Raw genomic sequence first — 15,883 nt, 5'->3', positions numbered from 1 at the left:
TATATTTTATATGTTTTTTACACACCACACACATATATGTTTATTATATTATTTTATTTATAGCACTTTGAATGTATTCTGTAATTTGTATTCTCAAGACAACTGATATGGGCATTAAAATAAAGTACAGAACAACATTTGGACCTTCTTAGATTGTCTTCGTCAACCTGAAGATGACGAAAAGGAGCACCTATTATAATTTTATTATACTGTAATAGTTTCCATTTCCAACACTAGAGGGATAGCATATCACAGTTTCCTTCTTTTTGTAAGAGTTTCTCTGTTTCCATTACTAGAAGGAGAACGTGTCACAGCTTCAGTATATTATAATAATTTCTATTTCAAATACTAGGTGTATGGAATGTGGTGTTCCTTTCTGCCAGTCAAGCCATGGTTGTCCACTGGGTAACATAATACCGAAATGGAATGATCTGATTTTTCACGTAAGTAACTTACTATATTGAAGTGAAGCTAACCTTGCTATGTGAAACTTTCCTATTATTCTTATTTCAAAGAACATTTTTCATTTAATTATTATGAACTTTCATCTTTTGGAGTGTTAAAAAGAAGTATCTGTGAAAACATAAACTTTCCAGGTTGATTTTCCCTCTAGTGTCATCTGCGTTAAACACATAAAAACATATTCTTTTTCAGTAGAATTTTAGGTGGATTATATATATAGTAAGTTTAAGAATTTTAAAGGGTTAAAACTGCCTGTTGAAGAAACAAAGATCTCAGTTTAGAGACCAAAACAACTTTTTAAAATAATAAATATACAACGTTAAAATCAATGCACAATGAAAATCATTTCAAATTAATGACTCTACATGTTTCTACGACGTGTGACACATTTAAACGTGTACATTCATTATTTTGAAATGATTTTAATTATGTATTGATACGAGCGTTATATATCCATAATTTTAACATTATACACCAGTGCCGGTATAAATATGTATAAACACCTTCTTACAAAGCTGTAAAACTAATACGCAAGTGCTACACCTAAATCCAACTCTGAATTGGTTTTAACCCTTAATTTGCCGAATTAAGAATAATTTTCTATTTTGTGCACCACATCTAGCATTACATCCTTCATAGGTTGATTACTTTTACATATATGGAACCTGAAAGATTACCTATATCAACAAAACCAAACGTTCTAAACGTATCCATGAAACTATGGGAATTTCCTTCGGAGCCAGCAAACATTAAGCTCCGCATTATCTCTGTTGCTGTTGTAAAATTAAATTAACAACATTTATTTATTTATCTTTTACAGTTTATCATGTGTTTCTAGCATTGTATTAAAGAGTCAAAATAAAATGACTTGCAATATTTTAACTTGTATTATTATTTTATTTGATGAGGATTGAGACTCATTGTTGTAAAATACAGAGGGCGCGTTGATGTTTTTATTGTTGCACGGAAAGGGGAAATTCGAGCTGTCCCATCAGATCCTGGAGTTTATTAGATTTGTTGCACCTCTGAAGGCTCAGGTAATTGGGCCGAAATTTTATGTATTAAAAGTTACATAAAAAAATAAAAGTAAAATAACGTGATGATAGTCCAAATTAATGACTAAATACAAAAATTATCTTTTTTATCTCTTCTTAATTTTAACTACAGGCCTAACGGTCATGGATTTTCATTGAAACAATTTTCTGATTAAACGAAATATCCGAAGTATAAATAATTATTATACTTCTATGTAACCAAACTTGTTCTAGTTTATTTCACATTTATTTTAAACTATAGTTATATTTTATAAAAGTAAAATATTTGACATTGTTTACTACGCGGATTTATTGTATTTAAAAAAAAATTATGAAGATGAAATGAAAACATTTTGAAGTTTATCAAAAATGTTTATGTAATTTCTGAATTGTAAATGTTCCAGATTAAGTTAAGCCTCCTGCCTCGTGCACAGACTTCCCACGTGACTGTTACAAATGTTCATATCTAACTTTAAAGTAATTAATTATCTGACTGTAAATTTTTTCTTATCTGACTGTGAAAACATTTCACATATAACTGTAAAATATTTCTACCTTAAAGTAAAAATCTCTCAACCAAGTGTGAAACATTTCTCTACCTGACGTTTAAACTTCCTACGAAACTGTAAAATAACCTTACCCTCATGCAAAACTTAACTCCTACCAAACAAAAATATTAATTATAAAATTACACTTTCAATAATTTAAAATCCCACCATACATAGGTCACGGTGTTAACATAACATTGTTTTCTTTTCTCTGAAAATGATTGTGTTTTATCACAATCTTCAATATGTAAGATAATTTATAAATGTTTGACAAAAAATGACAAAATGGCATATTATACTGTATAACTGTCTAAATGTTTCACAGAATAACTGGCAGGAGGCGCTGAATCAACTACTTCAAACCAACAATTTCCCAGAGTTTACAGGCCGGGTCTGTCCTGCTCCTTGCGAGGTTTGTACTGTACAAATTTAAGTTTTATCTAAAAATTGTTGACTTTAGTCGGTTAGCATCTGAGCTGTAAATTTTCCGCTGCCTCACTTATGATCATTTTGGAATTTTATCAGTTCTAGCTATAGATATGTATAGAATACTAACAACGTCCTGAGCTTTTCTGGTTTAAAGTTAAAACGCTTAATATAATTATTTAATGATATAATTTTTCTACGGTTTTAGATTATCTACGATATTCTACAGTTTACTTAGTTTTAGTCACATCTGTCTTATTTAGCAAACTTTCTACACTTCTTGATCACTTTTTTAAACCTTTTATCAGGGGGCTTGTGTGCTGGGCATCAATTCTCCCCCTGTAACCATAAAGAATATAGAGTGTGCTGTTATTGACAATGCTTTTGAACAAGGATGGATTACCCCTCGTTTACCAGCCTTTCGTACAGGGAAAAAAATTGCAATTATAGGAAGTGGACCGTCTGGACTCGCAGCAGCTGCTCAACTAAACAAGGTAATGAAATGAGTCACTGAAAACAGTGAAAAAATAAAACAAAAGTAACATTTCTATAGGTAGAGGGGCCCGGCATGGCCAAGCGTGTTAAGGCGTGCAACTCGTAATCTGAGGGTCGCGGGTTCGCATCCCCATCGCGCCAAACATGCTCGCCCTTTCAGCCGTGGGGGTGTTATAATGTGACGGTCAATCCCACTATTCGTTGGTAAAAGAGTAGCCCAAGAGTTGGCGGTGGGTGGTGATTTTATTGAGGAGTAAAAGCACATTTAGTCATGGGCAAAAGGGCGTTTCTTCAATGGCAAAGGAACATTTTAAATCAAGGGCAAAGAAAATCGGAAACTATTGTTGATCATAATAAAATAGACTTATAATGGTTACAATTTTTTCAATGGACTGTATCAAGATTTTTTAGTTTACTGCTTAACTGATGTTTTGATGTACACACATATGGTTTATAAGTTGTTTACGATAGAAAGTGATTTGAAGTCGTTTGGTTTGTGATGCACCCTATGATATTAGACATTAAATATTTTAACAACTATTAAAATTATGACAATGCAAGTTTTAATTCTTTGAATTTAGGCAACATTTGAATCTACTGATATTTAAGCTTCTGCATTATTTACTTCAGGCTGGTCACACAGTGACTGTTTATGAAAGAAATGATCGAATTGGTGGACTCTTACGGTATGGTATACCTACCATGAAACTAAGCAAAGAGGTACTCATTCTTATTCATGCTAATTAGTATTTTATAAATACTATTATTTTATTATGATATAATTTTATGCAAGGAGGCATTAGTAATTATATTACTCAATAAATAGCACTACTAACACTCATTATAAATTTTGCGTCTCTACTTGAGTTTTAACATTGTGATATCGCATTACATAAATAATAATATTGACAGAAAAAGAAAATTTGTTATGCCAAGTAAAACAATTATTTTTGTATATTTGAACATTTCCACCATATCTTTATCATTGCCATCTCTAAATAATGTTTACTTAAATACATGATGTTTGTTATTTTAGTAGAATTTCGTTGTTTTCTAAATGAAGATACTGCTGAGTTTTTAAATGGTATATTGGATTGTATCATGAATAAAACTAACATTTCAAAGGTTAATTTTTTCTGAAGTATTCAATCTCAAATTATACGATAATGACTTTAGGTGGTTCAACGTCGAGTAGATTTACTGGCTGAAGAGGGAGTCAAGTTTGTCACAAAAGTGGATGTAGGAAAAGACGTCCAAGCAAACTTTCTTTTCGACCAATATGATGCTATACTTCTTGCTGTTGGAGCTACATGGCCTCGAGATCTCCCAATTCCAGGTAATGATGTGTGATTTATATCTTAATAAACAAAATATTGTGTATTAAAAATCTATTACAGAAATATTCTAGTCTAAAATTTGAAAGTTCACAAAAACACTACCACGCAGTGAGGCTTGGTTGTAAATATTATGTAATAGTTAAGTTTTGTTTGTTTGTTTTGAATTTTTTGCAAAGCTACTCGAAGGCTATTTGCAGTAGCCATCCCCAAGAGAGAATACAATTAGTCATCACCGTAATTTGTATTATTAATTAAGAGGCATTTTTAGTTGCTGTACGTAAGACTTAATTATTGGCCATGCCGAACCTTAGTTAAGTTTAAGGAGTACAAACCAAACAGATTTTATTATAAAATCTGTTTCAACTTCAAACTTAATTTCGTATCTCTTGATAACAAGGCTTCTCTTTGTTTGCGGTAAAAAGTGATTGTAACAATGTTTTTCATCCAAACATGCCTTAATTTTTCATGGCCAAATAACATTTACTTGAAAATAATAGAAGTTTTCTTTCGCCTTCTCATTTAATAACCAATGAAACCTTTTATTAAAATTTGTTTTTGATTCATTTATCTTTTTCTTTTAATAAGAAACAAAACCTTTGATGAAAATGTGTTTTTATCACTTTTTTTTATTAACAAATAATACCTTTTAACTAGATTTGTTTAGTACTGTAAATACAAAGCATGTATATAACAAATACACTATCTTTTGTGCTACTTATGTTAAAATTACTGTAAACTACCGCCCTCGTCTAATCTGAGCTGAACCTTGTAATTTTCCTTAAGTTACTCTTTCACTGTAGTGTACCAGTAGTTATTCCTGTGATAATAAACAATAATAATAAAATACATAATTTGTTAAAGTTTACACGGAAATAACCACTCATTAATTTTTAACGCTACAAGTACAATTCAGATGTGTTTATTTTTCTAAAAATAATATGTATATAGATATAAAAGCTAAATATATAAAATTATAACACTTTCCCATAAAACATTTTCTTAAATTTAGGACGTCACCTGGAGGGAATACACTATGCTATGAGTTTTCTGGAGAGTTGGCAGAAGAATCAGTATGGTATGGATGTTGAACAAAATGTTCTTTCTGCACGAGGTAAAGATGTCATTGTTATTGGAGGTGGTGACACAGGAGTGGACTGTATTGGCACTGCACTTCGAGAGGTTTGGGTTTATTTTACAAAACATTTGTAATCTCTTCTTCTGTCCGTTAAGTAAGAGCATAATATTTACTAATATGTTTAGTGTGTAAGCTTTACATAGTTTAAGGACAAACCAAATAAGTTATTTATTGAGCATTTACTCTCAATACCAAAGTAATATTTAATTCTTCTGATTGTTATTCACGAATAAGATATTAACAACAGAGTAGAGAAACGCGATGTTTATTAATTTTGTATTGGTATTAATGGACAATGAGGCTTAAAATTAAATACAAAAGTAATTGTCATCTTAAACTGGTAATCCTTCAAACAAAAGCATATCTAATCATAAACCTTTTTTGTGATGTTGGAAAAACACATAGGTTCAAGAATGTTAGATATCAAATGAAAATCCTATAACCTGAGCACTTTCAAAAGGTGGACATTTCTTCTTCAGGAGCAAAGTGTTTGTCCTAAAGAAGAAAGGTCCACTTTTTGAAAGTGCTCAAGTTATAGGGTTTTTATTTCATAATTATAAACCGTTTAATTATAACAACAATAAGTGGTATATTCATACAAGGTTATAATTAACACAACTGTTATATGTGTCTGTGTGGTGGTGAGGTTTCAGTTTTGTTTTCTAAAGTAAACCAAGATGAAATATTACCCATTTCCATGACCTCTAGGGAGCAAGTAGTGTGGTTACTTTTGAAATTCTTCCACAACCTCCTCCCACACGAGAATCTTCCAATCCATGGCCACAGTGGCCGAAGGTGTTCAGAGTGGACTATGGTCATGAAGAAGTTAGACTGAAGTATGGACAAGATCCAAGAAATTTCTGTATACTTAGCAAGGTAGAGATTCTTGTTCTTAGGAAGCTGTTTAGTTCTTCCTTACAAGTTCCTCATGTAGTGGTTTCAGTTGTCCTTTTGGGAGAATGTCTTTCATACTGAAATAATGATAACCTAAATTCCTGAGGTGGAAATCATGTTTAGAAATTTTAAAATTAAGAGACTGTGATCAGTGTAACATAATAAAACTTATTTGGGTGTCTTGTATTGTAGTTTCGTTTTTAAGATAATATTAATGTGAAATTAGTAATGGAATCTGAAATTTTTACTTAATTGACCAGGAATTCCTTGATGATGGCCAAGGTCATGTAGCAGGAATTAGAACTGTAAATGTGAAATGGACAAAAGATCCAACTGGTCGATGGTCATTTCAAGAATTACCAAATTCTAGTAGAGATTTTAAGGTAGGTTTTGAACATTTTCGTAATGCAAACCAGAATGAACAGATGTCTGTACAGGTATCACACTTAAACTTTCCAAAGTTAGGAAGAATGTTAAATGCACATGTGTAATGTTGGAGAAATAGTGTAGTTGCTTCACTTTTAAAACAATTAATCAGCTGGTGCCATACAATTTAGTTGGTAATGAATTTTAGTTTATTGTTTCCAAGTGTGTGTTTAATTGTGATTTACTTAGTACACAATTTCAGTACTGTAATGTTTGAAAGTGTGAAAATCTTTAGTGACTAAATCTGTGGTTCCCTGCAGGTACAGCGTTAAGTCTACAAATTTACAATGCTAAAATCAAGGGTTCTGTTCCACTTTGTGGACCTAACAGATAACCCAGTGTGGCTTTGCTATAGAAAACACACACACCTAAATCTGTAGACATATTATTTGAAAGTCTGAATCTTTGTAGTGAACCACTATGTTAATATATTGTTTGAAGTTGTTTAGTAAATGACTCTATCAATATATTGTTTGAAAGTGTGAAACTGGCTAGTGAATAACTGTGTTCACACATTGTTTGAAAGTGTGAAACTGGCTTGGATACAACTCCAGCAAATAGTTTAAAAGATATTCTTGTAGTTCAGATAATGTATTTAGTAGTAAATGTCATTTTAATGCATTACATATATGTGGTTTTAAGTTTATATGTGTACAGAATTAAAAATTTACATATTTGTATATCTTTTTAGATCCTTTAATATATTTACTGTTATTTATTAGTTTTATTTTTTGTTTCTGTGTTTTAGTAAGTTAATTACAATTCTATAGAGCAGTTATGATTTTTGATAACATTTATAATAGATTATTTTACAGTGTTAGTATAATTTGAGGACTTAAGACTAACCTAGATCTACTGAGCTGACCATGCCAAATATAACTTTTACCACAGTGTGGTAGTTTACACGTGGCTGTCAGTCTAAAAAAGATAAACTTTTATCACATTGTGGGCTATGATATGTAATATATCAACCTTTTATTCTTTCTAATTTTTCTTTATTATTTTATTGTAATAATTATTCTGCTTTTCTAGCTTATTTTATATATGCAGGTTTACCTTAAGCCTTCAGGCTCATCAAACCTTGTAAGATATTACTGGGTTTATAACTGAAAATTTGTTAATAGCGAGGGTGCTTAATGTATTAAACAGTGTATTCTAATCATTATATTTAACTGTGCTCAGTACTAGATATAATGAAAATTTGTTAATAGTGAGGGTGCTTAATGTATTAAACAGTGTATTCTAATCATTATATTTAACTGTGCTCAGTACTAGATATAATGTTTTTAGTTCTGATTTATGTCAACATCTTACTTTGATCAGAAGATAATATTAATTACAATAAGGACAAGATTCATTTGTGAGTGTCTGATGTAAGAACAAGTATAATTGGTTGGGTTTCAATTTAAAAATAAGTCTACTTGGTTAGGTTTTAATATAAGAACCAACATAATTGGTTAGGTTTCTATTTGAGGACAGATAGCTTGCTGAGTAGCTTTGCACTTAACAACAAAAATACTTGACTGAGTTCTGATATAGGAACCATTCCATTTAGTTAGGTTTTGATGTAAAGACCAGCTTAATTGGTTAAGTTTTGATCTAAGAACTTATCTAATTAGTTGTGTTTGAAGTAAAGATCACTACTTAACTACAATATATTTCAACAGGCCAACTTGGTTATTTTGGCCATGGGTTTCCTGGGACCTGAAAAATACCTGATTGAAGAGCTTGCTCTGGTAAAAGATGTTCGTTCCAATATTTCTACTGTATCAAACAAATATAACACTTCAGTCCCAAAGGTGTATGCAGCAGGAGGTGAATCTCTTTTTATCTAGCCTAATGTCTCTCAAAAATTAGTTTTTATCTCTTTTTATCTAGCCTAATATCTCTAGAATTAGGTTCAATCTATCTTGTTTATCCTGCCTAATATCTCTCTAGAATTAGGTTCAATCTATATTTTTTATCAGGTCCAATATCTCTAGAATTAAGTTCAGTCCACCTCTTTTATTTAGCCTAATATCTCTAGAATTAGTTTTATCTAAAATTAGGAAAAATCACCACCTTGAAGACAGAAATGAAAGATGATATAGAACTGGTAATTCAAATGAAAGATGTCTGTTGAATTCATGATTAATTTTCCTTTTTTCTTTTCTGATTCTATAATTCAATTTTGTAAATTATTTGTAACAAGTGAGACATTTCAAAAGACTCATGTTGCAGAAGTGTATAGAAAATACCAGAAGATAAAAGGTGGAAAGTTTTTGAAATGATGGCCTCTACATTTATTTCTATGACAAGCAGTTGCTGCCCATTCAACTAAATTTCATCATGAATACTCTACCTGAAAATACATTTAAGAATACATAGAAAATATTGAATAACTACTAAAATTTGGTTGCCATAAACGAGTTTTGTGTGTATAACTTTACTAGGTGATATCATAGCATGTAAAATAATTATCTTATTTTAATAATTTGGTAAATATGTTTGAATATTTGCACCATATATTTTTTATCCCTCTGTATATTTCCCACAATAAACAATTTTTAAAAACACAACTTTTTCAGTATTTTTGTAAACACAGTTTAAATATTAGTTCATTAATATTTTTTATGATAATGCTTTGTTTAAATATTAGTTCATTGATAATTTTGTATGATAATGCTTTGTTTAATATTAGTTCATTGATAATGTTTTATGATAATACTTTGTTTAAATATTAGTTCATTCATATTTTTCGTGATAATGCTTTGTTTAAATATTAGTTCATTTCATAATTTTTTATGATAATGCTTTGTTTAAATATTAGTTCATTCATAATTTTTTATGATAATGCTTTGTTTAAATATTAGTTCATAATTTTTTATGATAATACTTTATTTAAATATTAGTTCATTTCATAATTTTTATGATAATGCTTTGTTTAAATATTAGTTCATTGATAATTTTTTATGATAATGCTTTGTTTAAATATTAGTTCATTGATAATTTTTTATGATAATGCTTTGTTTAAATATTAGTTCATTGGTAATTATTAATGATAATGCTTTGTTTAAATATTAGTTCATTGGTAATTATTAATGATAATGCTTTGTTTAAATATTAGTTCATTCATAATTTTTTATGATAATGCTTTGTTTAAATATTAGTTCATTCATAATTTTTTATGATAATGCTTTGTTTAAATATTAGTTCATTCATAATTTTTTATGATAATGCTTTATTAAAATATTAGTTCATTTCATAATTTTTATGATAATGCTTTGTTTAAATATTAGTTCATTCATAATTTTTTATGATTATGCTTTGTTTAAATATTAGTTTATTTCATAATTTTTATGATTATGCTTTATTTAAATGTTAGTTCATTGATAATTTTTTATGATAATGCTTTGTTTAAATATTATTTATTGTGTGGCTTAAACTATGGTAAATCTTATTTTAATGCTTATTTTGCTTTAGTTCAGTTGTATAATTATAGTTTTCATTTAAATTAGTAGCTGTTAATGGTTTATAAAAGCCAGGTTTTGAGCACATTCAATAAGTTTTGAAAGTCAGTATTTTGAATTTTTCTAGACTGTAGAAGAGGCCAATCTCTTGTGGTGCATGCTATCAATGAAGGACGTTTGGCAGCCAGGCAGATGGACGAAGAGTTGATGGGATCATCATCTTTAGCTGGACCTGGCGGTGTCATTCCATTTACCACAGAATTCGGTCTAGTTAGATAGATTCTAGAAGCAGTGCCAAGCACTTAGAATATTGGTATAGATTAGCTGTTGTTTTTCCAGGTTAAACGTTTGAAGTGTGGCTAAACTCTGTCACAGTTCTTTTGCTGTTACCATGCTCAGGACATGTAAATCTAGATGCATATCAGCACAGATAGAATATACACAGGAGGTTCAAACAGTGATTTTGAATAATTTGAATGTCACTTTTGTTTCATGTGAAAGTATTAGAAGACTGTTTTAAATTACTATATCACATGCTACAATCAGTCTTTTGTTAAACTACTGTCAAAGTCAAAAAATAGTTTCTTAGTTGCTGAGAATCTTGTTGGGAAAACGTTTAGTATGTGTAAGTGGCTTTGACTAGGAAAATTATATGTGTGGTGAAATCTAGATGTGAAGTTATTATGAAATTCAAAGTCTTACATAGTCACCATAATTAGTTGTCTCTATCAAGCCCAGTGTTCACATTAACTTAACTAATAGGCTTAGTATGTTTATGACACTATCTCAGCGAATTGGTTTACCCTTTTGTTGCCACTATCCTAAGTAGTATTGCTACAGTTCCAACCAATAATTTTAAACCTAGTGTTCTGATTTTTCCAACCAGTCAGTTAAACTTAATGCACAACTGCCACAAATGGTCAATAATGTCATTATCTCAATATTCTAGCAAGAAAATAATTGTTTAGTTTTAAGGTTTCTGTTCTTCATTTCTTTCTATTTTGAAACCTGTCATTTTTATACATTTCAAAACATATGTTTATCAGAGTCTAAAGTGTATATAAGTAGATATATACCATTAATCACCTTGACTACTGCTCTTCTTTGGTAAGTTGTCAAGTTTCAGAAAATCCTTTCTAACAAACAGTTTCATAAAAGTTGAAGAGATATCTGGTCTGAATCAATTGATTCAATCTACTAGAGGAAGACAATTATTATTAGAGTGTAGGGGCTACATCATTAACTGATATAGGATGTCTGTTAGTTATTATTAGAGTGTAGAGGCTACATCATTTACTGATAAAGGAAGTAAATTTATTATTAGATAGTAGGGGTTACATTATTAACTGATAAAGGAAGTCAATTAGTTATTATTGGTGTAGGGGCTATATCATTTACTGATAAAGGAAATTAATTATTATTAGATAGTAGGGGTAACATTATTAACTGATAAAGGAAGTAAATTAATTATCAGAGAGTAGGGGTTCCATCATTAACTGATAATGGAAGTCTATTAGTTATTATCACAAAATGAGAGTAAATATTATTAGAGATTAGGGTTTACATCACTAACTGATAAAGGAAGTCTATTAGTTATTATTAGAGAGTAGGGTTTACATCACTAACTGATAAAGGAAGTCTATTAGTTATTATTAGAGAGTAGGGTTTACATCACTAACTGGTAAAGGAAGTAAATTTATTATTATTTTACAGTAGGGGCTACATCACTAACTGATAAAGGAAATACATTAATTGTTATTAGAGTGTATGGGCTACATCTTTAACTGATAAATTAGTTTAGTCAGATACTAACACAACAACGAGATAATCAGATTAATTTGGGCATCTTTTCATAAGCATGATTTCAAATCATTGAGAAGGATGCTTATGTTTCCATGACTATGTTTACATTATCTTCATTATGTACTGTTAAAGCTACTTCTGGAGACTGGTGTGTGTTTTTCATGACCAAGCACATGTCACTGTATCTGATTATATCTACTCCTTTACATTGTGTTCCTATGAATGTAGGCCCACATAATGTCTTTCATACACACTTTCATTTACTCTTAGAGACTGGTGTGTGTTTCCACAAATAAAGGTTTATCATAATCTGAGAATCAACTGTTTGAATCAATGAGATTCAGTTGCTCATATACTAGACTCATAGGTTCATGATACTTGACTCATTTATTAAAGTCACAGAGACTCGGTTGTTCGTGTATTAGACTCAATTGTTTGTGGTGTCAGACTCAATTGTCTGAGTTACCGAGACACAGTCATTAATTTTACCAAGATTGATAGTCCTTATTTTAAGTATTTTTTGCACCATTTTCCCAATGATCAACAAGTGTTTATTAGTTTCCCAAAGAGTGGAATTCTTACAGTGATACAGAACAAAGATATTTCTAACAATTTAAGCTAATAGGGTTTAAAGTTTCTTTAACAGGAGTTTTGTTTTGACAAGTAAATAATTTATCAATATGAAATCGTTTTACTTTACAATGTGGACGATTTTTGCCATCTTTTACAATTCAAAAGATGAAAAGCAGGAAAAAGGATATTCAGTTGCTAATGTGTATAAACTTCGAAAATGCAAGAACATTCCAGTTTGCATTTAATTTCATAATTTAATTATCCTCAATTGACAGTAATGCTTATCTCATAATAGATCTCAGAACATTGAGCATTTCAATCCGTATTTATTTTATTGTATTTTGTAGCAGTTTTTTGAAGAGTCTTATACACAGATATATGTGTATTGACATTTGTGAGTGATTTTTATTCATCGTTTTATTGTATAGTTTATAAATAATTTTTGAATGAGAACTTGCAGTTTGTATGTAAAGAGTAAGTTTCATAGTGTTTTCCAAACAAAACTAGGTTTTCTTGAACATTTAATACTTATGTTGCAGCAAGTTTTTGTAATGACATTGACAGTATGCCTTTAAATTTCGTACATAACTTGATGAAGACATGTTGATTGCCATGTGTGAAACATGTGTGAGTTCAAACTGTATTAATAAACACAAAATATAACCCTTTATCCTAAAACACTACAATGTGCTATACTAAACATTCAGGATTTCTTCTTTTAGCACTACTATCAAAACAAATTTCCAGTTTTCTTCACCATAAAATTCACTCATGCGTAGAGCTAATTTGGGAATGGAAAAAGTTTAACTTCTGACGTTTTTAAGATTTTTTAGACAGGTTAAACGTAAAACTTAATTTTGGATTTTGGAATTTTTTCCAACAAATAGTCTTCCACAGAGTGCCAGCATGAATATCTGTCCATTTTCCACACAGAAGCAGGCCATTGTTGATTGAAGCCTGTTTATTTTATTGATTATTGTTGTTAGTATTCAACTTATTTGCAAGACTTCTGAAGAGATGAACTGTTACACTGTTAAAGAATATTAAAATGCTGCAAAGTAGGCTTAACAATGGTTAAGCCTACTTTTTAGTTGCTAAAGTGATGTTGCTTACATGTGGAGTTTGTTTGTTTTTTAACTATAAGTGTGTGAAGGTACTTAGTGTCTTTTAATTAATTGGAATTCAAAGGAAAAGAATTAATGGCCAATGAAAAGTATGTTAAAACCTGGCATAGTTCACTGGGCAAGCAATGCTTCAATATTCAGACTGGTTTGGTGCTTGAAACAATAGTTTAGCCAAAGAAAATTGGATATTATTTATTGTTAATGTTACTTAATTCTGATCAATAAGTCATTTAGCATTATAAAGTCATCGTTCAATATTGTAGTGCCCAGTTTATTGTCATTGTGACATTGTTGTGCCTATTGACTGAATATTCATAGCTTTGTTATATGTAGCTCTTTGGTCTTGCCTTGTTGGATTTTGATCCTAATATGTGTAACTAAATGATATTATTATACACTACAGTTTGGACTATGTTCTGTGTGAATTATTTTATTTTTGAAAATGAATGTCAGGGAGATAAATGAACAACTGTGTCTGGAATTATTGTTGACAATAAATATTTGTTTAATTGGTGAGTAACTAACCTTATATTGTTGTTATACTTCAATCTTTGAATACTATCTTTTCAAACATTTCAGTCAACATACTATTTGGCTATAAACTTAAATAAACAAAAAATTAAAATACAGTGAGAAAAATTACCTTCAGATAATTTATAATAGAACTTATTTCAACCTGGCATTTCAACTTTTCTTTGGCTTCTTCAGTGCTAGAACATGAGACTGTTACTGTTAAGCAAAACTTAAGTGTGGAGATAACCAAAACTTCGATTTTTAAACTTTGTTTCCACACAATAATCTTGAGTAACTGTTAATTTAAAAATAGATTGGAACTTCAGTAAAAAGTAAACAAATAAGCTTCATGCTACTTAATTTTGTATCTTTGTAAACATTATGGGATGTACACGTAAAAGCTAGCTTAGTAAAACTATTTCTTGTGTATGCTCAGATATTTGGTTTTTAACTAAACTAATGTTTCCATATGCCACATGTCACATAACAAAAAGGTTGCAGAAGAGTTCTGAAGATACATAACTGTTCCTTGATGGGTATTGAGCCATATTGGAAGAGTCCTGAGGATACATCACTGTTATTTGAGGGTTATTGAACTGTATTTGGAGAATTTTCAGAATACTCCACTGATCAGCAAATAAAAACAATATATAGAGGATACTTTGAACACTAGACACTCGAAGCTCAGTGATACTTTTCATTTTAAAGTCATTTTCTAGCCTTAAGTTCATAGTTTTGTAAAGATAGAAACAAATTTAACTAATCAAGTATTTATGGAATATGTTGTGTATAAGATATATAATAATCCAATCTTATGTACCAATCGTTCTCTCATGGAACAATTGGTAGCATATTTTTGTAAATAGTTAAATAAAAATAATCCAAAGGTTTAACAGTTGATAATATAATTTGGTTTTAAAAGACATAGTTACTATCATTTGTATTTCTTCTTTATTGTATGGTAATATACTGTTTTGTTGAGTTTCACGTCCAGGTTTAATTTCCAGAATATATAAAAAAAATATCAGTTTGTGGTAGGAAACTTTTTTTTTTACCCCAGTCTTTTGACAGAACTGTTTTTAATGTGTATAACTCTCTCTCTATTATGTAGGTGCTAAGAGATAACATTTGTTTTAAACTCCACCTATTTTACTGGGAGGGAGCAGAAAGAAGAGATATTTCATGTTAAGTAACAAATTTTTAACTATCAGTTTTTATTTTAACGTATCAAATGGCATAACTGAACATTAGTATGTTGTAATTACAAAGGGCGTTGTTACGTTGATTAATTTTACTTAAATTGCTTAAATTAAAACTGCAACGGTATATGTATTAAAAAGTTGTTTTTTATATAGTAAAATTATATGGAATATAGAAATATGTTTTCAAGTTACCAAATTTTTAATTTTCTGATGGATGTATTTGGGAATAAAACTTTATTGTGGGATAGTTGACTTAAAAAGAAATTTAGTTTGTGATAACCACGGGTAGATAAGATTTGGCAGCAAATGTCCAATTAAAATGGCGACTGGTAGAAATGAATATTATATTGTGATTAATGTTTTTATTTTTTTCATTAATTTCATTATACAGCGGTTTTTAATTTGATGTTAGTTACCGTAATTTCAATAAATTGAAAAGGTTCTAAACTTTGTCGTTTAAAT

At 29.8% G+C, this 15,883-nt stretch overlaps 1 protein-coding gene across 4 annotated transcripts in view; it reads left to right on the top strand.

Moving 5' to 3' along the window:
- The window catches only part of LOC143257208 (uncharacterized), an 86,826-nt gene extending 72,591 nt beyond the window's left edge, over positions 1-14,235 (top strand). For 2 of the 4 annotated variants that reach the window (XM_076515591.1, XM_076515594.1), the window contains 10 exons: positions 353-443; positions 2,370-2,456; positions 2,779-2,964; positions 3,596-3,685; positions 4,142-4,301; positions 5,312-5,481; positions 6,146-6,313; positions 6,592-6,714; positions 8,425-8,572; positions 10,334-14,235. In XM_076515591.1, coding sequence (XP_076371706.1) covers positions 353-443; positions 2,370-2,456; positions 2,779-2,964; positions 3,596-3,685; positions 4,142-4,301; positions 5,312-5,481; positions 6,146-6,313; positions 6,592-6,714; positions 8,425-8,572; positions 10,334-10,485 — 1,375 coding nt within the window. In that variant the 3' untranslated portion in view covers positions 10,486-14,235. The remainder of the gene's footprint in view (positions 1-352; positions 444-2,369; positions 2,457-2,778; positions 2,965-3,595; positions 3,686-4,141; positions 4,302-5,311; positions 5,482-6,145; positions 6,314-6,591; positions 6,715-8,424; positions 8,573-10,333) is intronic. The other 2 variants (XM_076515592.1, XM_076515593.1) reach the window with 2 other exon arrangements.
- The last annotated feature ends 1,648 nt before the right edge of the window (positions 14,236-15,883 follow it).

Source organism: Tachypleus tridentatus, chromosome 7, assembly GCF_004210375.1.
Source record: "Tachypleus tridentatus isolate NWPU-2018 chromosome 7, ASM421037v1, whole genome shotgun sequence".
NCBI lineage: Eukaryota > Metazoa > Arthropoda > Merostomata > Xiphosura > Limulidae > Tachypleus > Tachypleus tridentatus.
Note: the sequence above shows the minus strand (reverse complement) of the source record. Positions and strands in the feature narration are given on the sequence as shown.